At 41.2% G+C, this 25,475-nt stretch overlaps 1 protein-coding gene across 2 annotated transcripts in view; it reads right to left on the bottom strand.

Annotated features, from left to right (window-relative positions):
• Window positions 1-25,475, bottom strand: part of FNDC3B (fibronectin type III domain containing 3B) — a 408,921-nt gene that overhangs the window by 186,740 nt on the left and 196,706 nt on the right. For both annotated transcript variants that reach the window (XM_030575639.1, XM_030575641.1), the window contains 2 exons: window positions 18,012-18,255; window positions 14,156-14,449 (listed from right to left, as the gene is read on the bottom strand). In XM_030575639.1, the coding sequence (XP_030431499.1) occupies window positions 14,156-14,449; window positions 18,012-18,255 (538 nt within the window). The remainder of the gene's footprint in view (window positions 1-14,155; window positions 14,450-18,011; window positions 18,256-25,475) is intronic.

The following is a 25,475-nucleotide window of genomic DNA, read 5'->3' on the forward strand; positions in this document are numbered from 1 at the left end:
CTTCCTCTCACTCTCACTAAACCTACTTACAAAAAATGAATTTATATTTCCAATTTTTCTGAAATATCTTCTAAGTAGATAAAAAATTGACTGGTTCATCCAGATACTGTTCGTAGGAGAGATCTGTGAGGGAGAGCGGATAGACTAGAAATATCGCTCCATATTTCATATTCAACACTAATCTATACACTCAAGCTTCAGCATGTTATTTGTATATTTGGGGTAAAGGTTGTGTTTCACTGCTCAGGGGAATACTGAAATTTGCATACAACAACAAATTATTTAAATCTTCACAGGGTGGTTTTTTCAATGTTAATAAAGTCTACTGTCAGCTTTGACAGTTTGTTTTTGGGAGACGAATCTGCTCTGTCTCCCTATATTACAGAAGCAAATACACTGAATGAATTCACCAGAGGCACTGATGAGGTAACGGAAGAAACATAGTTTATGACGTGTTCTGAAGACGCAGCATTTTTACATTGCCACTACAGTCCTCGGCCAAGTGAACATAATTATTACTATTTCGAGGTGCTTGCATCAGTGATCAAATGGTAAACAATTAACTGGAGGAACTAATCTTCCTTTAAGCTCTGGAATATTTTTATAAGGGGAACTTGGCTTCCCTAACTTTACTTGAATTCATTCTACTCAAAAAACATTGTTAGGGTTTCTTATGACCCATACTTGTCATTAAGCTTAAAGTGGTTACGAAGACTAGAATGTGACCATGTGTACAAGTCCATTAATGCATTTAATATTAAGACCATACCAAATGCCCACATGCTGAGCAATAGTCTCTCATTGTTTACTTGTACAACACCTTCTGTCTCTATCCATCTGTTGTCTCTTGTCTTATACGTAGATGACAAGCTCACTGGGGCAGAGCTGCGTTTTTGTTCATTGTTTGTACGGCACCTAGTAAAGGAGGGGGTTCCAGTCCATGACTAGGGCTCCTAGGTGCTACAGTAATACAAATAACAACATATTTGCCACCTCCTGGACACGCCACAAAACCACCACAGATTCCTGCTCAATCCAACATAACTGTGAAGTTCAAAGTTCAGGACTGGAAGAGCAACAGTTTGACAAGATCAGGAGTGAGAGGCATTGGAGGAAATCTGCATGACATCTGCCTGCACTGTATTACCTCTACCTCGGGTCAGTAGTTCATTTCCCTCACTTTCACAAGCTCTAGATACATTTGTGAGTGTAATAAACATTTATTCTTAAAAGAAGACCAGATTTATTAGGCCTAACCATTTGTAAAGATGACAGCTCAGCATTTTAAAGTTATAACAGAGACAAATATGTCTGTATCAATTCCTGAACTCCATTTTGTATTGTAACCTCCATTTTGCAATGGGACCTCCATTTTGTATGGGGTGCTGAACACATCACCTTGCCAAAGGTAAGATTATTGGATTGCATTTCAGGAAATGTACTTGACACCTCACCAAAGGACAATCACAGAACAATTTGGAGCCATCAACTTTAATTGTCTCTTAACTGCTGGCTCAACTCCATGGAACAATGGATCTTCTACACAGAGGTGCCCGCATGGCTGCTAGACCTCAGCTTGGACACATGGGAAAAGAAAGGAGTCTGTGTTTAAGTGGGGGTGCTTCTCTAAGCAGGGGAGCAGACCATCACCATATGTAAGTCAGAATGTCTGGAGAGACAGAAGGCATTCTGCCTAGACTGAAATACTGACAAACAAACCTCAGACTCGGAGAAGTGAGATCAGTCTAGGGGAGTGTGTGTGTGTGTGTGTCAGGACTTTACTTATTTTGCATAGATCTGTACCTTTCTAGGGCTTTTTACACGTAAAGTGACAGTTGTTAAGAAATTCCTTAGCCAAGCCTGTGTTCTTTGCTTCCCTGTCGTATCATCCCCAAAGGAGTTAAATTAGAAGCCAGAGTCCCTACAGCCATGTGGAACTTTTAATGACTGGGGAGGGTGGGAGAGGGCTGGGGAAGTTGGAAGCACTGCTTTCAGGGTCTAGGTCAGCTAGATTGTGGGTTCACACATCCCAAAGAAGGGCTCAGATGAGAGTTTTGAGCCTCATTGTGCCCTAGGAACTCTAGAGACAGAAAGAGTGATTTGACTCCATCCAGATCTAGTGGGCTGAGAAACATATGGGGCCCAGCTGTTGGGTCCATTCACAGGAGACTGATGCGCAAACAGTGCGATACCAAGCCAGGTTGTGACAAAAATATTTCACATATAATCTTAGCTATCTTATAATACTCTTGATTTCACATTTTGTTTTTCTACATGTATTGGCTCTCCATGTTAATTATTCTTAGCAGCTATTGTACCTAACTTGTTAATCAATCATTTCACAGGTGCGCAAATGCATACTATTTTAGGTTATTGCATTAAAGAACATAATACAAGAAAATTAATTTTCTTCTTTGAGTTATAGTGACTCAGCTAGTTCTGCATCCAACTTTATCACCTGCTTCAACTGCCTGCTGTAATAGACAAAGATTATTTTTTAGTTACCATAAACGAAAGTGTAACTTCCAGATATATTTTCTAAGGATATGTTAGGCAGCAGATAGATATTTATTTTAATACTAAATAAAGTTTGACCTAAACTCATGAAACCAATTCTTTATGTTTACGGAACAAACACACTGAGCCAGATTTTCAAATGCAAGCTTTAAATCTGGGAGCACAATTTCACAGAAAATAGTTTCTGTCTGTGCATTTTTTTAAAAATAATCATAGGGCAAAGTGTGAAAAAAACATGGCTGTGTGCACATGCTATGCTATATTAGTATGTGCAAGTCAGCATATCCCTAGGTTTTTACATGCATAAAAGCAGCTTATGTGCACAAACCCAAGTTTGCAACTATTGGTCAGGGGGGGAAAAATCATTCCTTTAATTTCTGAGGTTTGAGTTGAAGCTTCCAACAATTTGGCTCATGCTGTTAAATAGTCTTTTTAGATTGTAGGGTAAGATTTTCAAAAGCACTGATATGACTTATGAGTCTAAGTCTCATTTTCAAAAGTGACTTACGGCCAGGTTTCTAAAGGTATTTAGGCACCTAAAGATGCAGATAGGCATCTACTGGGATTTTCAAAAGCACCTGGGCATCTAATGCCCTTTGAAATCCATGGGGAGTTAGATACCTAGGTGCTTCTCAAAATCCCACTAGCTGCCCATCTGCATCTTTAGGTGCCTGAACACCTTTGCAAATCTGGCCTTTCGGCACTTTGGAACCTATGTCCCATCGAGTTCCAGTGAGACTTGGGCTATTAAGTGCCTACTTTGGAAAACAGAACTCAGAATTCCAAGTCACTAGACTGAAGGGTAACGTTGTCAGAAGTGCCTGTTTTGCATAGATACTATACTGAAGTGACTAGCAGTTGCTGAGGTGGACAGACAAATATGAATACTACTCCCTATCATTTAACAAATGACTGAAATCGAGGACTAGACATGAACTATTTTATCAATGGTATGTGTGTGTATATGTATAATGATGGTACAGAAAGCTCTTTGATCTATCTACAGCTATTCTTTTAACTACTAAATCATCTTCTAATCTTCCCCTCTCTTTGTTCTCCACCCTCTGCATTAGAGCATGTCAGTACCACTTACAAGGGACCACCTGCTTGGAGCAATGAGACAAGCAATGAGACAGAGACAAAGCTAGTAAAGCACACTCCCCAGTAATCCTGTGGCTGCATTCATCACTCCCACGACAGCTGTTAGTGCCATGTCTGCTTGCCTGATATGTTTAAATAGGAAACTGCATGACAAGATGTTAGGAACAGAACTGTACACACAATAGCTCCTGCAAACCAGGTACATTTTAAACCATCTCAAACTTATGAAGTTACCTCCTGACCCCCACAATGGGTTTCTTTAATTTATTCTGTCATCCCATTTCCAGTTTCCTCCCTATTCTTGGATGAGGACATATGTAGAGATTCCTTTTCTTGTTTCTAGTTTTATTTTTGGCTACTTCAGTGTCTTAAAGTTGCAGGGAAAAATCTGGTTTTATGGGTTTACATGGATTCTGATTACATCAGTTTGAGCAATGAAATAAACATTATAAAACTATTCAAAGCCAACCTATCTTCCCACACTGTCTATAACCACTCATGCAAAACCCCATAGCCTGTTAGGCTGCTGACCTACATGACCAAGAAGGAAATCATGGGGTTTCTGAACAGGAAGTGACACAGGCTGTAAATTTACAGAGGACAATGTGAACTGGATAGGAATTCCACTGACTGCTCCTCTGTAAGGGAACCTTGCCATAAAAAAAAAAAAGTTTATTTAAGACAGTTCTTTAAAAAGTTACAAATTACGGTTTAAAAACCAGAATCCCTGGAGCATATGCCCAAGAGCCCCTGGTCCATGCAAGGCAGTACTCAAGCTATCCCCAGTGTTCAGAAGGATTTGCTGCACTTTCAGCAATTCGTTCATATTAAATCAATTTTCCTTCCTCCTTTCCCCATCCCTCACCCTCCCAGTCACTCCTACCTTTAAAGCACATCTTACAACTTAACAGCATACAAACCATTCTCCTTTACTGACCATCAACAACTTCTACCCTAAGGACACAACTCTGCCCCCACTGGAACCTGCCAGTCATAAGAGGCTGGGAAGAAAATCTACTGTAGCAGTCAGTAACTCACTCATGCTTCTAAACTGAAATTGTCATCTCTCTGCTAGCCAGGAGATACAGAGACCATAGCATCATGAAGCTTGGCCACAGAGCCAGCCTTAAATAGAGTTTGTAAAAGAAGACTGGCAGATTTTTCAAATACCAGTAATTATGAATATCAGTATATCCTGAGGTGTTTAACAAAGGTCATAAATAATTATTCTGATGGGCTTAAACAACAGATTTTCACATGATTATAAAAGCAAGAGATTCTGTCACCTACCACTGCATGACCATATTTCAACCATTTTAAGCTGTAACTCAGTGATAGCATATATCTGACCTATGAAGCCCAGCACTGTTCATTCTTTAGGGTGCTACAGCTTTTCAACAAATCCAGAGAACTGGCTCAAAAGAAGTAAGTATAAACTATGCATTCTGAAATCTCCAGGCATGTACTATAACTTAGATCCGTCATTTCTCACAAGATGCATAATCATCAAAACAACAATGCTGTATTTTAGTCAACATTTTAGTTCACGTAACACCATCTCATTGGGTAAAAAAAGTAGAGAAAATTATTTGTTACATGGATTTAAAAACATTTTAACATAACAAATAAGAAATATGCTTAAACAGTGTGTTTTCTGTAAGAAATGATGCTCCCATTAGCAGAACCTCCTTTCTCATCCCACCTCGCTACTCATCTCACACATGCTCCACTGCCATTTTTTGTGGGCTCTACCACATTGATTTAAACCTTTTTGGGCAAAGATTGAGTCTTATTTTCCTTCAAAGCATCATGAAAAATAATTGAACTATAAAAATAATAGATAATTTGTTATCTAATTTGATAGAGGATACTGCTCAGGTTATAGTTACTTATATGAACAAATGGATAACTGAATAGGATATTAGTTTAGCAAACATAACTAACAATTACAATGTATTTTATAGTTCTGTACATTTTGGGTGCTACCTAATAATTAATAAGGTCCCTTACAGAAAAATTATATGGAATTCAATAGAGAACAATATGAAATCTCTAAAATCAACCCACAGAAACAATATCATTCTCTATTAAATATTATGGACATTTTAGAGTAGTTTCTACAGAATCTTATTTGAGCCCAGATTCAGGAAAGTATCCCCATTCTAGACCACACTTACTCATGCTTTAAAGGTGCATAAAGCTAAGCACATGTTTAAGTGCTCTTCTGAATCAGGGTTTCAATTTCTGTAGAAACCTACTGATTTAATTCCTATTCAAAGAATAGGGTTTTTCCACAAGGGCGCTGTCATGCCATTCCTCTTATTTTTAAAACACATATTATTACCACCACCAGGCCATCCCTTCCACCACCAATCCCTCACCCCCTCCCCGCGAGCTGAATCAGCTCTTTGGAAAGCCCCGTATTTCTCTTAGCATGGGAAGGAAGCAGTGAAATATTGACATGAGGCAGAGTTTTCCAAAGTGCTCATTCAGTGCTGTGGCAGAAAAGCAGAACACTTAATATACATTTTAAAGATTGAGTGCATCGGTAGTCTGGGAATTACAGAGCCTGCGATTTGTAAAAAGAACAGGAGTACTAACAAATTTATTTGAGCATAAGCTTTCGTGGGCTACAGCTCACTTCATCGGATGCATAGACTGGAACATACAGCAAGAAGATATTTATACATACAGAGAACATGAAAAGATGGAAGTAGCCATACCAGCTGTAAAAGGCCAATCAATTGAGATGAGCTATCATCAGCAGGAGAAAAAAAACTTTTGAAGTGATAATCGCGATGACCCATAGAAGTCTATGCATCTTGAGGCAGCACCCAACTCTGGGGCCCTACTGTCTTAACTAGTGTCCAGATGCATAATGATTAGGGTTACCTGATAGCAACTGTGAAAAACTGGGATGGGGTTGGGGGGTAATAGGAGCCTATATAAGAAAAAAAATCCCTTTAAGAATGGGACTGTTCCTTTAAAAACAGGATAATAATGATACCTTTGATCTCTAAATTGTGAACACAGGGACTGTGTATGAGGGGGAAATGACTTGTTTAAAGTCATACATTTTATTTTGCTTCTAACTCTCACCCAAAGTCAGAGCCAGGAATAGAACTTGTCTCTCCTAATTCCCAGGCCAGCACCCAATCCACTAGACCACATTGCTTTTCCAATAAAACACCCCCTCCAATTACCCTTTAAAAAGTGTCAAGTTAGGAGACACTGCTACTGACAGCATGCATACCACTCTGTAAAAGACAAGAGCTTTAAATGTGCCTGTCAGTAAAAACATGCCACCCAGAATCTGAACAGAAAAGCAACAGAGAAAACCTGGGATTCCAAATTTAGAACACAACTACTATTCTTCAAAAGCCCATTCCCTTGAAGAAACTGATTTCTACACCATGTAGTCTAGCATTGGTGTTAAATAGCGTTGCTTCTGCTCTCAAATGAGACAACCAGAATCCAATACCTGAGAGTTTCTGCACCAGTTATGTATAGGGATCCTAAAGCACCATTCCTTGGCAGCCAGTGTGGCAACAAGACTGTTGTTGTTTAAATGACAGCAACATGCCTGCCAAAATCACATCACAGAAGCTGGCTTACCAGATTGCTTTGACTATTCAGAACGAGCCTGCCAGCTACTATTTCATATACACATCAAGAAAACTGAGGATCAGACCTACAAACTTTAAGTGCTATAAAACACATCACACATCTAGTTTTGTGAATTTATGAAAGGGAACCTATCACCTATGGTACTTCTGTTTAAAAGATTTCCCTCGCCCAAGTTTGTACCTTCCTGTCTTACTCCTGAAATCTCAAAGATTTTTACCAACATCTGCTAAATCACTAAAGAGACTGTGAAAATTATTCTTTTCATCCTTTCAGTACTAATAATTTCCCCCCAGGATTATGTGTAAATTTGGAAGAAGTAGCAGTCAGCCAATCAAACTTCTGACTGTTAATGGGCTTTGATCCACAAAGAAAAGCTTGCAATTTAAACAACTTTGCTGCTTGTCACTTTCGGCCATTTTATTTTAGTGCTCTAGATACTGGGTTGGTTCCCACTAATAAAGTTATTAGATTCGATGTTTTAGTTTGCTTTTAACACTCATCCCAACTACTAAAAGAGATCATGTTGTTTAACCAGTTATTGATAAACATGCAAACAATTCAAATTGAAACAAAATATATGTAAATACAAAATAGCAGCTGTAATTAGAGGGATGGGTTGTACAGATATCAAATATGGAACTTGAGGTGGGGCTCTGTTCATTGTGAATTATTCCTGGGCCCCTCTGATTACCTTTCTGCATATCTTGCCACCACACCTGACAAGTCAATTAGACAGAAAAATGTTCAGTGCACAGGAGGCTTTTAAAATATATAAATTAGTATTGTGACATGTTTGGCTCCAGGCCTTCCCAAAAAGCACTGCCATGGGCTGAAAAGCTCATACTAACAAGCAGCACATTCCCTGTGGAAAATTCCTCCTAATTCTAAGGAATTGCTTTTTATTCCCCTTTTGTTACCCATAAGCAGTATTTGGGCCATGGACTTAATGCCAGATGATTCTTAGGCTTATTTTAGTGCGGCCATAGTTGGGAACGAGCTTGTCACTCAATTTCAAAATGCCAGCGAGTTGTTTGCTTTATTAGGTTGGGAGGAGATAGAGTGATTTTAATTACCTGGTCTCCTGCCAAGGATTTTTTTTCCCAGTTTGATGGAAGACACCATGTTATTTTCCATCATTTGGTCCCTTTCCACTTTTAAGACTCTTCTTGGCTGACAGAGTGGACGTTCCATGACCGTGACTTCACTAATTTTCTTGGCATTTCAATTGTACTCATGTTCCACAGCTGTGGAGCAGTGCCGGACTGCAGAACTCCCTGGCCTTAGCAACCACAGAGGCAAAACTGTAATGCAGAGAGGCCCCAAGATAAAAGTGGAGATGACAAATGTCCAAAATCCATAGAAGGGTCCATTTCTCAACATTGTGAGCAAAAGGAGGCTCAACAGCCACAGGCAAGAATCAGTATTGTAGGTCTAATTCCTTGTACAACAGCAGAACATCAAGTCCAAACGTAGTTTATATGAGAGGCCTAGTCTCTGACACACAACCCATTTTGCATTGTTCCTGACAAAGTGGTGAATAAATGAATATAGAGGCCCTTCCATTCATTTCTCAAAGATAGCTCCCCTGGCAAGATACTGAAAAAAACCCTGTTTTATTTCTCTAATTTAAACTACAGACATTAAAAATTATCTGTTTCAGTCAGTGGACACGGCAAAACGTTCCGAAACAAAATGAAAGAAAAGCCTTTGTCTGCAGCCTTGACATGCCAGATCCTATTAACATTAGACACTGTCATTGAAACAAAGAGAACTACTGTGAGGACAGCACAGGTGTGCTGTTTCATAAGCTTCATCATGGCTACAAAATCACGTAGGAGGAAGAACTCTGTCATGCCAAGACAACAAACATTAGAAATCTTGCTTTTTTATTCCCTACGTAAAACATACATGTGTCTAACAAAACCTAATTCCCACTAAGCATTGCATGATGCGACATTTATGCACACAAAAGGTACAGACAATTTATTTCACATATTTGCTGAGCTGGTTATATAAACAGCAGCCAGTTATAGAGACAGTTATATAGACAGCAGAATATGAAGAGGCAGGAAAGTGTTATATTTTACTGAGATACATGCTCCTGATATGAGATTATATTTATATCCCCATTATCTTCTCTACTCCTCTTTCTATTTTTCATCCAATTTGTCTTTTCTGGTCTAGTTTTTACATGCCTGAGTCTGGCAACACTGGTTGCAGCAGGTAGCAACAGCCAATGCAAGCCTACACTCAGATTCCTCTCACGTTAATAATTCAGCATCAGAACTATGTACTGCATTAGCAACTCAGATGCTTTCTTTGGAAGGAAGGTTGGCAGCCGAAGTGGGGAAGGGCTGGAATTTTCCCATTTCTCTTGAAGATCTTCCTTGGAAATTTAGTACTTTGCTGTAATTATATTCTATCTAGTCAGCAACACTAGTAATCAGTTTGAGATACCCAGTATCAGTTGGGTTTATAGCGCACGACATCAGTTTGCGAACCTAGTAACACAAAGTTTGTATGGGATGTAAAGTTCTGCAGTATTAGCAACAGAAAAGTTCCTTTCCCATTTCTACTGAAGACAGCTGTACAAAATTAAGGGGCCAGCCTGGCAGCCACTCCGCACATGGAGCTACTATTGGTTTCAATGGAAAATGTATGAACAGCACAGTGTGCAAATTAGGCCCCTCGACTGGAAGTCCCATAAGAAAAATCTTTCCACATTCAGCCAGTATAATGCACAAAACAACAGCCATTCAAAGGATATAAGATTACAAAGTGCCTGGCCTAATGCAGGGTTGTCCCCCACTAGGGACTTACCTGCCCCTCCACACATTTTCTTCTGCAAGCTCTGACTCCCTTCCTTGGGTTTTCTCCCCTATTCTGTTGTTTCTCTATTCTGGAAGCTGTTTCATTCCACTCCCATTTGTGGAGCACATGATGCTTTTACAGAACAGCAAATGGCTTCAACAGTGAAATTATCTTTCTTTGATAAGTTTCACTGCTGTCCACACAGTACTGCTGTTTTCCTCAGCAGAGGTGAGTAATGACAATCCTATAAGTTTAGAGTGAGAAAAAAGAAATACGGGCAGAAGTGTGCCGGGGATAGGGGGGGAAGAGACAAATAAATAGGAAGACATAATCCAAATCTCCAAATCTCTAGCCTCAAGTAAATCTCCCTCGAGACTCGATAGATACATCTACACCGCAAAGAAAAAGCCACAGTGCCCAGTCTCAGAGCCTGGGTCAATTGACTCAAGTCACAGGGCTCAGGCTACAGAGTTAAAAAATAGCAGTGTAGATCTTCAGGCTTGGGCTGGAGCCCAGGGTTCGAGACCCTCCCTGGGTTTCAGAGCCTGGGATCCGGCCCGAGCCTGAATGTCTTCATTGCTACTTTCATCCCTGCAGCCTGAGCCTCTCTGAGACGAGAGGTGCCACAGGTTTTCTTCCATAAACAGCATCCTGAAAATTAGACAAGTACAAGGGCCCTAGGACATCATTAACCTAATAATTAGGATAAAAGACACAGGTCAAAGAAAGGTAAGAGCTTTCTAGTCCTTAAATTGTGTCAATGTCCTAGTAGATACTACACCTCTACCTCGATATAACGCTGTCCTAGGGAGCTAAAAAATCTTACCACGTTATAGGTGAAACCGCGTTATATTAAACTTGCTTTGATCCACCGGAGTGCACAGCTGCCCCCCCCCCCCAGAGTACGGCTTTACCACGTTATATCCAAATTCGTGTTATATCGAGTCGCATTATATCAAGGTAGAGGTGTATTTATTTATTTTGATTTATACCAAAGTGTTTATTTGCACTACATAATCCTACAAGATAAAAAGCCCACCTATAACAATCCCAATCCAAATAACAAAATAACCAGGGAACTAGGTAATCAAATACAAAAAGACCATGCCATACTCTCCAAAGACCCCAGCTACCCATGCTACGTGCAGAAGAGTATCGGATTATTGACAGTTATTGTAAAATTCAGGATCCAAACAGCATTTAGAACCTATTAACACCATTACAGTCCAGATGGAGTTGAAGGTGGCAAAATTCTATGTTCTATTACAGGGCCAATATTTAAATACTGACTTGTCTTTTCAGAAATATGAGTTGTCCTCATCTGCTACACCCTATCAGACACAAAACAATGCAGAATCTTACACAATATTTTACTAACAATCAGATGTCCCTATAAACTTATTAGCAGAAATGAAGTTCAGGTGGCCTGTTGGCTGCACTCAGACATAACACAGCCTGTAGTTAGTCAGGTCGGCCATTATCAACTGGTGCTGCTGAAAGCAAGCAACAAATTAGTGTGCCCTAAAGTCTTTCATAGAATCACAGAATATCAGGGTTGGAAGGGACCTTAGGAGGTCATCTAGTCCAACCCTCTGCTCAAAGCAGGACCAATCCCTAGACACATTTTTGCCCCAGATCCCTAAATGGGCCCCCTGAAGGATTGAGCTCAAAACCCTGGGTTTAGCAGGCCAATGCCCAAACCACTGAGCTAGATGACCTTAAACAATAGGAAAACAATGCAACACAGCAGTGCTTAGTCACCACTCTGAATTACTTCATGTCTTCAGCCTAGCACCACGGATATACTAAAACAGATCCAGGCATCACCAGACACTCCTTCCCAGCTCACACATCAGTTGACTATTTCCTTGTCTTTGCTCTGTTGCTGAACTTTAATGCTTTTACCATGTCCCCTTGCACATACACTGCACTTTGTTATTCCAATGAGGACTTCTATTTTAAATTTCCTGGCTTAAAGTGTCTTAAAACACTATTGTCCCCAATTTTAAAAGTTGAAACAGATGTGTGTGTCTCCCTCCCTCTCTCCCCTTTACTATAGTAGGCTAAATTCTGTTCAGTTACACCCATGCAATCTCAAGTGACTTTTACATGGGTGTAGCTCAGGCGAAAAGTTGGCCAACTGTGTACACATATATTATACAGATGGTGTACTATATGTATATTGAATATATAGCTATAGATGTAAATATGAAGGAACTGGAACTACTCTGTAATAATTTAATATTGTATTTTCACCAGGCTACTGGGATTTTAACTGTATGAATATACTGGGCTTGTTTAAAAGCAGAGAAAAACAAGTAGGAAGGGAAGTGAATGGCTTAAGATCAGCAACTTCTGTGCAAACACTTGAGGGCTGTTAAGGGACAATATCTTTACAGGAAAGGCTGGCAGACACCAGAGATCAAAAAGACTACAGCAATTTGAAAATGGGTCTCTTTCTCAAGAGACGGAGTGCTGTTCAGGAGTCCCAGACTAAGACACAGGCATCCGTTGGAGTGTCTGAAGAAGTTAAACATACCAAGCTCACCATCAGAGGATGGTCAGACTTAAGCGAAAACAGACATGTGTAGAGAATTATTTTAAAATCCTGTTTTTCTAAATGTTCTGTTCTTACCACAAAGCTAACAATTCCTTGGTTTAAGAAGATTTTTTGGTCATTATATTCACCACTTGTCACAGATTCCTGAAGAGAACGGAGCACACCTGATACACAGGGTGTGGTAGGCTAGGGCCCAGTCTAGGAGTGAGGGAATTGTGGAATTCCACCCCAAGCAAGATAGGTAAAGGTACGAGGCCTGTGCCTAAGAGGATGCACTCAGAGAAGTCGACAAAAGTGCAACTAGCCTAGTACCTGTGATACACACATTACAGTATGGGCCAAATTCCCTGCTGGTGTATAAACTGTCACAGCTACATCAGCAGAGAATTTTACTCAACATATCCTTAAATTAATATATGGAAAGAGCCATTTTAAGTCACAGGAGCAAATATACAGAGTGTGTGCTTGCTCACACCTTTGTTTACATTCTTACTTTACTACCTTACCTTATTTCTGTTTTACTCTGTACAATATTAATATGATAATTTCTATATGGGATGTTTTAGGGAAACGCTGTTTTTTTACACATGAAATTAAAATACATGTAAATAAGGAACAATTCTGCTTCAAACAATAGTTTCACTGTACAGTGAGAGGCTGAAAACTCTCAGTCTGTTTAGTTTATCAAAAAGAAGATTAAGAGGTGGCTTGATTATAGTGTATAAGCACCTTCACATGGAGAAAACACCAGATACTAAAGAGCTTTTTAATCTAGTGGAGACAGACATAAGAACCAATGGCTGGAAGCAGAAGCCAGGCAAACCCAAATTAAAAATAAGGCACAAATGAGGGTGATTAACTAATGGAACAAACTACCCGGAAATGGTGGATTCTCTATCTCAAGACTGGATGCCATTCTTTAGACAAAAGTTACTGGGCTAGACACAGGAATAACTGGGAGAAATTTAATTGCCTGTGGTATACAGGAAGTCAGACTAGATGATCTAATGGTCCCTACTAGCTTCAAACTCTATGAATAGTAAGATTCCAGAAATGGTTCAAGAAATCATTCCTGATTGATGGTACTCCTAGATTGATTAGGCTTAGTCATTTGTGTATTTAAATTTGCCAAGATTAAACATTTTTATCCTAGAATCTCTTTCAAATCAACCATTTTGGTTCTCACCACACTCCCCATGAGGCATATTTCAAGCAAGAACATTTCTAAATTGTCCAATAAGTCACTTAAATCTAATACATTTCCATACTGAGATGCAATGTAGGGACACAAAGGGCAGAGCTGGTTTACAATTCAGAGGTGCTTTAAAGGACTTACATGAAGTGCAAAGTCATTCAGAACCAGAAAGTTACCCAGATCACATGCTTCAAAAAGATGTTTTTAAGAACAGGGTTATTAGTTGGAGCTACTCATGAAAGACAGGAGGGAGAAGGTTTCCTCTTAAGGGCAAGTTTTTGCAAGGCTGAGAAGTGTAATAAAGAGGAATTTTAAAACATAAAAATAATAATCTTTCAGATTACCATGTGGGTCTTGCTCGTTAGACTTTGGGCTGCTTCTTGCTCTGCGCTCTAGTTTTTTTACTCCTGGTGCTCCCCCCGCACCACCTCCTCCACTGCTTGCTCCATTGTGACTCTTCGTATAACCATTGTACACACTTGTGCAGTTGCCTAGGTGGCTTTTATAAATGGATGAAGGAGGACTGTTGAGGCGGTTCTGGCGATCAATCTGTCTGTCTTTGAGTTTTTTGTGCTGTGGTTTGCTGTACTGATCTTCCCTGGTAATGTAACTGGACATTCCATATAGTGGTATAATTTCTGAAATAACAAGAATTTACCCACATTAACTTAAAGCTAAAATCATCATTATTTAGAAACAGAATCACATCCTGACCTAGATCTCATCAACCCCCTACCCATCTCTAAATAAAGCTATGAAAAACTTGTCTAAGATGGATTTTCACAGCAAACCTGAGATTCAGCCGGGTTACTTGCAAGGTTGGCAAACCTGCTGCATAAACCCAGCCCACATATTATTTCAGGTTTCATGACACAATGTGATTATCATAGGAAATCAAATAAATGTAGAAGTTTTGGCTGAGTTTTGATCTGAGTCTTTGTGCTTCTTACCGGACCTTGCAGCAAAACCCAGGAAGGGCTAAAACCCAGGCAGACTGAAATTGAAGAAAAGGTTCCACACAAATTAACAGCAACCAAACCTACAAGGTTTGCACAGCCCTAGTGTCACCAAAATGTATTGCCATGCAGAGGGTTCAAGGCCAGTTATTGGCTGTGTCCCTCCAGGTTTTCTAGGACAGCCAGACTTAGCAATATTCTCTACCACCACCCACAATGGCTGATGCATGTAGCTGCAGCAAATGAAGGTACACCATTATGTGAGAGCTGAGATGAACAAATGGAACCATGAGGGAGGAAATCTTAAAAAGAAAAGTATTATGAAACGTTATTTTCTAATGTTAAAATACACAAAGTTTCAAATAACTTTAATATGAACTTCCATGAATGGCTGTGTGAAATTTAGTAACTTGGGTTTGCAGGAAATTATGCAAACATTTTTTCATTTTTCCCTGACAAGGGTTCATTACCTTTGGACTGCACTTTGAGTGCGAACAAATTCAAGTTCAAAGCAAAATGAAAATACACTTTTGCTTTATTGCAATACAAAATGCCGAAGAGACTCAAGTTTCATTAAAGCTCAGTCTAGATTAATTCAATAATCATCCTAGTTTGCAAACTGAGCCAGCATTTCGGTTTCCAAAGCAAACATTCTGCCCAGCTCTAGTGTTAATCCTTTGTTTTTGAAGTGGAGTTTGCCATACAGACTGTAAGGCCTGGTCTACACTGGGGGGGGGGGGGGAGGGGGGAAGAAATGGATCTAAAATATGTGACTTCAGCTACGAGAATAGAGTAGCTGAAGTCGACATATCTTAGATTGACTTATCTCCCATCCTCACGGCACGGGATCAATGGCCGCGGCTCCCATGTCGACTCCGCTTCCGCCTCTCACCCTGGTGGCGTTCCGGAGTCGACGGCAGAGCGTTCAGGTATCGATTTATCACGTCTAGACGAGACGTGATAAATCGATCCCTGACAGATAGATCGCTACCCGCTGTCTGGACGTACCCTAATAAGAACTGGTGGAATTGCTCCAGTTGCTTGGTTCTTTTACTTCCTTTCTTTTAGAAGTGTCTTGTCATTTATTTTTCCTCATCTAGTAACATGATCACATTAAAGTGCTTGCATAAAGTAGCTTTCTATATATAGTATTCCAAGAATGTGGTACACTAAATGCAGTCTGTGTTGGAGGGTTGGAAGATGGAGGTGATAAGGAGGAATTTACAAGCAGTGCTTTTCAGAAAAGAAAATCAAATTTAATTGCCTTTTTGGCTAGTGTATAATCCATTTTGCATTGAAACATGTTGGGGACAATGAATTAATATTCATTAATACAAGATATCATTCAGGTAATAATCAGAGTTTAGATTCTTTAATATTGCAAACATACATGACACCACTCCAACAAAGCGGGCATCTACACTATTTTTGTACGCTGTGAATTTGTACAACTGATTGGTAACCCCAGGTTACAGAAATATTTACCACCTACAGTACTAGCAGCTGATAGTCCAAATGTCTACCTAATGTACTGAAGCTTTTGTATTAGCTTCCCTATTAAGCAAAACAGGTGTATTAGAGAGAAGCAACTTGCGCCTTTGTAAAAGGGAACAGTAGAGTTCCTATCTTATCTGATTGGATACTATCCTACTGATATATCATGCCTAGAAACTGTGGCAGTATCATTTAGCTTTAAAAAAAAGTCCTGACTTTTCTTAAAAAACAATGTACATAAAACTAGAGTTGGTCAGTTCAACATTAATCTGCATCTGCCTGAGCTACTGCAGTGCCTCATGGGATTTGTAGTTCAGGTGCATTGCACTACCATTTTCCCCTGTGGGCCATGGTCCCTGGCTGAACTACACTTCCCATGATACATGTTGGTTTCTCTTCTGGCTAAACACCTGTGGGGCCTCATGTGAATGTTGAAATGAAATTTGTTTCTACTGAAAATGCTAAAGTGAAACTGACTTTTTAGTTGTAAAAATATTGTAATTTTTTACAGGATGGAAATGCCACAATTTTATTAGCTCTCTGTGAAACATACACAAGTCAAGGTATGTAAGATCTTGAGCTACTTGGAAAATTTGTTCCTTATGTTTTTGGCTATGATATTGTTTCTGATGAGGAAATGACATCTTAAAGACAGAGTGCAGAGTTATTCTTTTGTCTAATTAAATTAAGGATTATAATATTTCATTCTTGGTAAGAAAATTAAATATATTAATCAATATAAAATTGAGAGGGGGAAAATAAGCCAGATAGATACCCATGTCTATAGTTCTCAAAGCCAAAATTCACTCTGGTGATTCAGCTGATTTACAGTTTCACAGCATTGTTTAGAAAAATTCTATGAATTCTGTGAAATTCCATAATTTGGCAGTAAAATAAAATATGTGAATCTACAAAGAGAAACTTGCCATGTTAAGCAATTCAAGTAGTTTTGCTGATGTAGGTACAGAAACTTCATTTCTTTTTGGTTAACGCAGTTTTAGACCACACAGACTATCTCAAGGGTGGAATAGACATAATAACGCATAGTGCAGACAGAAATAAATTGTGCTTTCACTCCTTTCACTTGAATTATTTACTTAATCTGTAATGATTAGGGCTGTCATGTTACCCTTGGGGACCAAATAGTGCTTTTTAAATGACCTATTGCACATTATTAAGAAGCAGATTAACCAGAAAATCCCCTTTTGTTATTTCTGAGATGTCCACTGCAGCTCCAGCATGACAAGGGGTCAGGAAGGTGTATCATCTTCATCCATTAGTGCCAGGAGGAAGTCTTCTATTAGCTTTTGACAATGATTGCCATAAGACTTGTCAAAACTAATCCCCCTTTCCTATGCCTCTCTGCCTCCATTCCCAAACAAGGGTTGGCAAAATCTGAGTACGGGACAAAAAACGCTGTGTCACAGTGCTGCATGATGATACAAAAGCTTGACTCTCAGAAGCACTTTGAATCATAGAATGGAGTACTTTTTTGCCCTTATAACAAAACTGAGTTGGGAATTAGGTTTGCATCCTGCACCCTATGTTTTCAGGATGTGATGTTCTTGAGTTCTTTCAGACTGGGTGCATCCACTCCCCAATACCTTGTCCATTCTCTAGATTAAAGGAAGGAGTCCAGTTCACGTGGGGGAAAACACTGACCCAAGAGTTCATCTGCAAATCTCCACTTTCCCAGCACTGCAAATATGTTGGATACATGTCTAAAACATAAGGATTTCTTTCTGCTCACCTTGTTCTCCATATATTGTAGGGGGAAGATGATGCTGTGGGAAAAATTGGGGTGGCATGTCTCCAGGGCCGGTGACAGGAGGGTAGAAAGCCGTATGAGAATTGTGAATGAAATGGGGGTAGTGTGTCAGATAGGGAGGTAAATGGTGGGTTGCAGAGATGGCAGAGGGATAGCTGGGAGGATAGCACTCTGGAGACTGGGGTGTAACCACCACCCTGCGAACACCCGTGTTGTCTTCTATCACCTGAAAAGGGAAGCAGGGAAATTAATACATCATGTATCGTTTGAAATACCATTTTGAAAAATAATATTGTTTATCTAAATGAGCTGTCCTTGGCTAGGATCATAACACACGTTTCTACAGTTACGATCAGCACAAGCAATCTTAGTGGTACTGTGTTTCTAGTGGAGACTCAGCTAGCCATGCTAATTAATTAATAAACCCATTGCAGTTAGTTAGATCTGCAGGGGCAATAGGAGAGAAAATAAGTACAGTAGACACTTGTTTACAGCAACACCTTGTAAGAGCCACCACCAGTTACAGACAACATTTCCCCACTGCGAATCATCCACTTGGTAACAGCAACATAGCTGTCTCATCAGAGCAACATTTGTGATGCTGGAACGTCACATCAAGGAGCAGAGATGGGAGGAATGCAGGGGCATTGCCCTCCCCAAACTGCTCTTTTCCGCTCCACTCCCAACCCTGACCCTTCAGCACAGCTCCAGGGCACACAGCTCTGTCCTCTTGCCCTGCCTGACTGAACCTGCCCAGGAAAAGTTGACAGGGCCAGACTCAAAGGCTGGAGGCAGCAGGAGGCCCTGTCCAGCCAGGGACCAGTACTCATGGGGCACATTTTTCCACTCCCCTCCCGACCCTGGCCCTTCAGTGCAGCTCCAGGGCACGCAGCCCCATTCACTGGGCAGGATCTGGAAGAAAAGGATTTTTTTTGAGGGGGGGGGGAAGCTCTGGGGAGCAGCAGAGGCACAGCTGGAGGGTTTCCTCCTTGCTTTTCTCAGCGTCTGGCTTACAGGTGGCCGGGGGTGAGGGGTTTGCTATTTTGCAGTGGGGAGTATCGGGGACCGCCTGCACACGTACTGAGCTGTCCCCTCCATCTCAGTTGCTGATGGCAGGGTGTGGGTGTGCTGTTTTACAGTGGCGGGCTGGGGGACCTCCCTCCCCAGAGCACTGACCTGTCCTCTTCTCCTCTTCTGTCTCCATTAGGAACCACTCCCACCTCCATTGCAGGCTACACTTGGTGCCCTATCCATCCATCCATCCCTTGCCAGCTGCCAGCAGGAGCATCCACAGCCTATCCCCGGCAGCCAGGCTCACTCAGTCATTTTGCCGATTGCGGGCTTTCATAGGGTTCCGCAGCCCTATTCCCCAAACTTGGGTTACCTCCACCTCACTGCCTCCAACTACCTCCTCCCCATAATGTGGCTGCCCCACCACTTCAAAGCACTCAACTCTTCATATGCCTTTGGTCAGATGACACTCCCATAACAGCAACAGCCGCCAAGGAGCAACATAGTAATATATCAGTCAGTGCCCTTTTGCTGCTAACGAGTGTCTACTGTTTCTGTAATGTAGAACACAGAACAATTCGGACATTACCAGAAAGTAACCAAATAAGTATGTTTTCATTAAGGGGCAAGTTTTACCTTACGTGAGTTATCTCACTGATGTCAAGAGAGAGAACAAGTATTCATCTACACAGGGAAATTGACTTGCATACCTATAGCAGAATACTGTATTCTGCTACAGCTTTTCGGGAATAGCTCCCAATATGGACACCAGTCCAGAATAAAAATGACTTTACTCCGGAATAATTACTCCACTCACAAAGTGGAGAAATTATTCCACAACAGACTGTCCATGCAGTGGGCTCCGCTGAAATAGCTATTGCAGAATAGCTTATTTCAATACACAGCTATGCCAGCCAATTTTCCCTAGTAGACAAGCTCCTAGATGTACATGACAAGCTCTTAGATGTGCATGGTTTGACCGTAAGTATCTTGGGCAAAACATGGGGCAATGTGTATTATTAAAGGGGCAAACAGTTTTAGCATAAATAAGTTCAGCTGTTTATCATTTTTTCACTTGGTTTTAATTCTGGACTGAACTTTGGCATGCTTTTTCTCAGATTTGGAGACTATATATATATATATATATTATTTAAGCCAGAAGATTCAGCCACTTTTGGGAACAAAGTGACAAAAATCCATCATCATTTGGGGAAAAAAAATGTTTTAACCTTTTATTTCTTTTCTGAATAGCACTAGACCTTCAGGGGTATGTGAAAAACTTGAACAGGAAGATTGTCCCAGGTCATAGATCTGTTTGTTGGTGGTTTGGTGAAAATTGGTTGTAATTTGTCAGAGGTATAGGGATTATAAAATGTACTTTGCTCAAGTATACTGAGTTTAATACAGCCATGTAACAGCAGCTAATTATTATTTACTATTTGCAGTATTATACTTCCTAGCAGCTCCAGTCACGAACAGACAAGACCCCTGTTGTGTTAGGCACTGGACAAAGACAGAACAAAGAGGCAGCTTCTGCCCCAAAGAGCTTACAATCTAGGTATAGATAGATCGTTTTCTCACAACTAAAGCTGCTTAACAGTTTCCAAGTTATCAAATGACAGGCAAAGGAAAGTTTCGAGGTAGGTTTTGAAGGAGGAGTTAGTTTTGCGGATGTTTACTAGGCATTTCTTACTGGGAATATTTGTAAGGAGTGCTTCCTACATCCCAGCATGTGAAGATGCATATGGAAGGAGACATGGCAAGTTCTGAACTGAGCAATGGAGACAGGTGACAAAGAGAACCTTCTGTACAATAAACCAGTCTCAAGGTTCTGCCACCTATCACACAGTTAAAGGAAAGATGTAGGGAAGAAGCCAAGGCTGCTGACCCATTGACTATCCATACAGTACACAATGTCCTGGAGGTACTACTATTTGTACCCAGGTGTTCTTATCACAGTTCATTCAGGATAGACTCATTCAGGTTCACGCTGTTCGCGTGAGAGAGATTATTAATCAAACAAATAACCACAGGAGACGCCCCACCTTTAAATGAAATTTTTATGGAGGAAAAATTGAGTCAAAAGCATGGGTGTGAATTTGAGTTTCTTATGCATTACTAAGCCCTGGTCTACACTACGAGTTTAGGTCGAATTTAACAGCGTTAGATAAATTTAACCCTGCACCTGTCCACAAGATGAAACCCTTTTTTCAACTTCCTGGGTTGAATTTGTGGTAGTGTGGTCGTAATTCAATGGTATTGGCCTCCGGGAGCTATCCCAGAGTGCTCCATTGTGACCGCTCTGGACAGCACTCTCAACTCTGATGCACTGCCAGGTAGACAGAAAAAGGCCCGGGAACTTTTGAATTTCATTTCCTGTTTGGCCAGCCTGGCATGCTTTTAAATGTCCAGATGCACATTCTATCACCATTCTGCACTTGCTCAGCCTATAGCTGAACAGCTCCTGACTACTGTCCAGGCTGCCTGTGTATGGCTTCATGAGCCATGGCATTAAGGGGTAGGCTGGGTCTTCAAAGATAACTATAGGCATTTCAACATCCCCAATGGTTATTTTCTGGTCTGGGAAGAAAGTCTCTTGCTGTAGCTTTTGAAACAGACCAGAGTTCCTGAAGACGCGAGAGTCATGTACCTTTCCCAGCCATCCCACATGGTGAAATGTCCCTTGTGATCCATCAGTGCTTGCAGCACCATTGAAAAGTATCCCTTTCGGTTTATGTACCAGCTGGCTTGGTGCTCTGGCGCCAAGATAGGGATATGGGTTCCATCTATTGCCCCACGACTGTTAGGGAATCCCATTGCAGCAAAGCCATCCACTATGACCTGCACATTTCCCAGAGTCACTACCCTTGATATCAGCAGCTCTTTGATTGCATTGGCTACTTGGATCACAGCAGCCCCCACAGTAGATTTGCCCAAATTGATGCCCGACTGACCGGTAGCTGTCTGGCACTGCAAGTTTCCACAGGGCTATCACCACTCACTTGTGAACTGTGAGGGCTGCTCTCATCTTGGTGTTCATGCACTTCAGGGCAGGGCAAAGCAAGTCACAAAGTTCCATGAAAGTGCTCTTATGCATGCAAAAGTTTCAGAGACACTGGGAATCGTCCCAGACATGCAACACTATGAGGTCCCACCAGTCTGTGCTTGTTTCCCGGGCCCAGAATCGGCATTCCATGGCATGAACCTGCCCCATTAACACCATAATGTCCACATTGCCGGGGCCCGTACTTTGAGAGAAGTCTGTGTCCATGTCCTCATCACTCTCATCACCGCGCTACCATCGTCTCCTCAGCTGGTTTTGCTTTAGCAGGTTCTGGTTCTGCGTTTACTGCAGAATAATGTGTGTGGTGTTTACAGTGCTCATAATTGCGGCAGTGATCTGAGAGGGCTCCAGGCTTGCCGTGCTATGGCATCTGCGCTGAAAAAAGGTGCAAAACGATTGTCTGCTGTTGCTCTGCTGGAGGAAGGGGTGACTGATGACATGGCTTATTACAGGGATGGCTTACAGGACTGTCACACAGAATGGCCCCCTTCAAGGACTGAATTCACAACCCTGGGTTCACCAGACCAATGCTCAAACCATTGAGCTATTTCTCCCCCTACTATTCATGGAGGGAACGAGGGAGTGGGGAGCAAACGAATACAAAACAAATCTGGTCTCTTTATTGTTTTCATCCACTCCATCTCTCTTATACGCCTTAGGCTGGCAGCAGACGGTGCAGTATGACTGCTAGCCATCGTCTCCTGGCTGCTCGCCAGAAGACGGTGCAGTACGACTGCTGGCCATCATTGTCTCCCATTTATGTCCAGGGGCCCCTGGCCACGTCTGCCCAGGCGCCCCTGACCGACCTCACCAAGGTCGGCTAAAAGAGCACCCAGGAGATGACGATGAGGGCTACCTATCATAATGCACCATCTGCTGCCAAAAGGCAATGAGCTGCTGCCGTGTAGCAATGTAGTACCATGTCTGGCAGCACCCAGGGGACATACGGAGATGGTGAGCTGAGCGGGCTCCATGCTTGCCGTGGTATGTTGTCTGCATGAGTAACCCAGGAAAAAAGGTGAAAAACGATTTATTGCCATTGCTTTCACGGTGTGTGTGTCTGTGAGAGAGACGACATTTACCTAGCACTTCCAGCGACAATGTTTTTGCCCCCTCAGGCACTGGGAGCTCAACTCAGAATTCCAATGGGTGGCGGAGACTGCAGGAACTGTGGGATAGCTACCCACAGTGCAATGCTCCGGAAGTCGACGCTAGCTTCACTACTGTGGACGCACTCCGCCGAGTTAATGGTCTAAATGGTCTTAAGTGGGGACACATACAATCGACTGTATAAAACTGATTTCTAAAAAATTGACTTCTATAAATTCGATCTAATTTCATAGTGAAGACATACCCTAAGACTACTATAATACTGGTAGTTGCTACTCTATATAAATCAGAATACAAAGCATTTAGTTTGATATATCTGGTCATTAACCTTTAGCCGTACAATGTAAGTCAGCAATTTGAAAACTGTTGTTCTTAGATTTCAGAGATTTATAAAACTCCAGACAGATACTGAATGGGACTTCAGGGATTCATTTAGATCATAAGATTACTTTAATTGTTGTAATTTCAGACTGTCTATCTTTTATATTCTGCTCTCTTCAGCTTGCATGACATCCCTTATTCACCAGCCACGTATCAGTTCTGGACAAGACACTGAAGAGAAATTTGGGTTAGAAGGGGAAAAAGAAAAGTCCAAATGCTCAGATTTTAAAATAAATACTTATGTGTGTAGTGTAAGAGTCTGTAATGAAATGTTGACTCTACTTATCTCATGTTCCTGACTGGCATTTAAAGCCCCAAAAATTCTAGTATGAGACAGAGCACATCTTTTCATCATTTGGCTTTAATTAGGCCAAGCCTGAAAGAAGGCTTGGAATGTACCAGGTAAGTACAAGCTCTTATCTGCAAAGTTAGATTCGATTTTATATTTTCGATGAAGGAGATATATAAATAGGTTGACAAATAGATCAAACAGAAAGATTGTGGTATGTGTATTTGGGTGTAATGACAACTGAAAATTACACTGTGTTCCGTCTTCTAGAAGATGAATCCTGAAAAAAAAAATGCTCAAGGCCCTTTTGAAGACCTTCAGATGAATTTCTGCCACTGGATGAAGCTAAGAGATATCAGCATATTTGAGAGGTCAGGGGATCAGCTAGTTTTATAACTGACTGCATCAAGGAGCAAACAGAACATATCTTTCATTTGTTTATTCCCAAATTCATAAATGTTGGCAACTCAATTGTGTTTGTGGCTGTTCCAAATCAAACCTATAAACACCAATGCTCTGTTTACATGGGCAAAAGATCCTCTGTGTGGCCAAATGTGGGATTTGCAGGTGCAACATGCACCTGTCAATTTTGCAGGTGCAGGTCAGATGTCTACTTATGACATTATGCCCTTAATAAATAAATAACAATCCTATATATTATATGTCAGAGAGTAGGTAACTAAGCAGAAGTTAACACTTCAGGTCATTTTGACTTTAGTTTTGCAAAACCATTCTTGGAGATGAAATCCAGGTCCCATTTCATCCAAACCTGCCAAATAAAAAGGGTTTATTCCCATCTAGTTTTGATTCATTTCTATAAATAGCACAGAGAATGGGGAAAGTTAAATTTTGCTATTTAAAGGAAGTAAGCAAATGTTTTTGTTCATCTATACCTGTTTGCCTGTCTTGCCTTTTAGACTGTACGTTCCTTGGGGCACAGACTGTTTTCTATTATGTGTGTGTTCAGTGCCTACTACAGCGGGTCCCAACTCTGACTGTGACCTTTAGGTTCTACTGGAATATAAACAACTTGCTGAAAGATAGTTACCTTTTCTGTAACTGGTGTTCTTCAAGATGCGTTGCTCATGTCTATACCACAATAGGTGTGCGTGCTCGCCATGTGCACCGATGCTGGAAATTTTTCCCCGAGCAGTACTCGAAGGGGAGCGCCCCTAGTGACCCCTGGAGTGGTGCCTCTATGGCACCGTATAAGGCGCTCTGCATGCTCCCCCCATCCTCAGTTCCTTCTTGCCAGAGAATTCCGACAGAGGGGAAGGAGGGCAGGATGTGGAATAGACACGAGCAACACATTTCGAAGAACACCAGTTACGGAAAAGGTAACTGTCTTTTCTTCTTCGAGTAATTTCTCCTGTGTATTCCACAATAGGTGATTCCAAGCTATATCTGTTGGAGGTGGGTAGGAGTTCACAAATTCTCAGGACGGAGCACAGCCCTGCCAAACCCAGCGTTCTCCCTGGTCTGGGAGATGATCACATAATGTGAGGTGAACTGAAGACCATGTGGCAGCCCTGCAAATGTCCTCAAATGGGGACATGGGCTAAAAAGGCAGCCGATGAGGCTTGCGCTCAAG

Source organism: Gopherus evgoodei, chromosome 9 (assembly GCF_007399415.2).
Source record: "Gopherus evgoodei ecotype Sinaloan lineage chromosome 9, rGopEvg1_v1.p, whole genome shotgun sequence".
NCBI lineage: Eukaryota > Metazoa > Chordata > Testudines > Testudinidae > Gopherus > Gopherus evgoodei.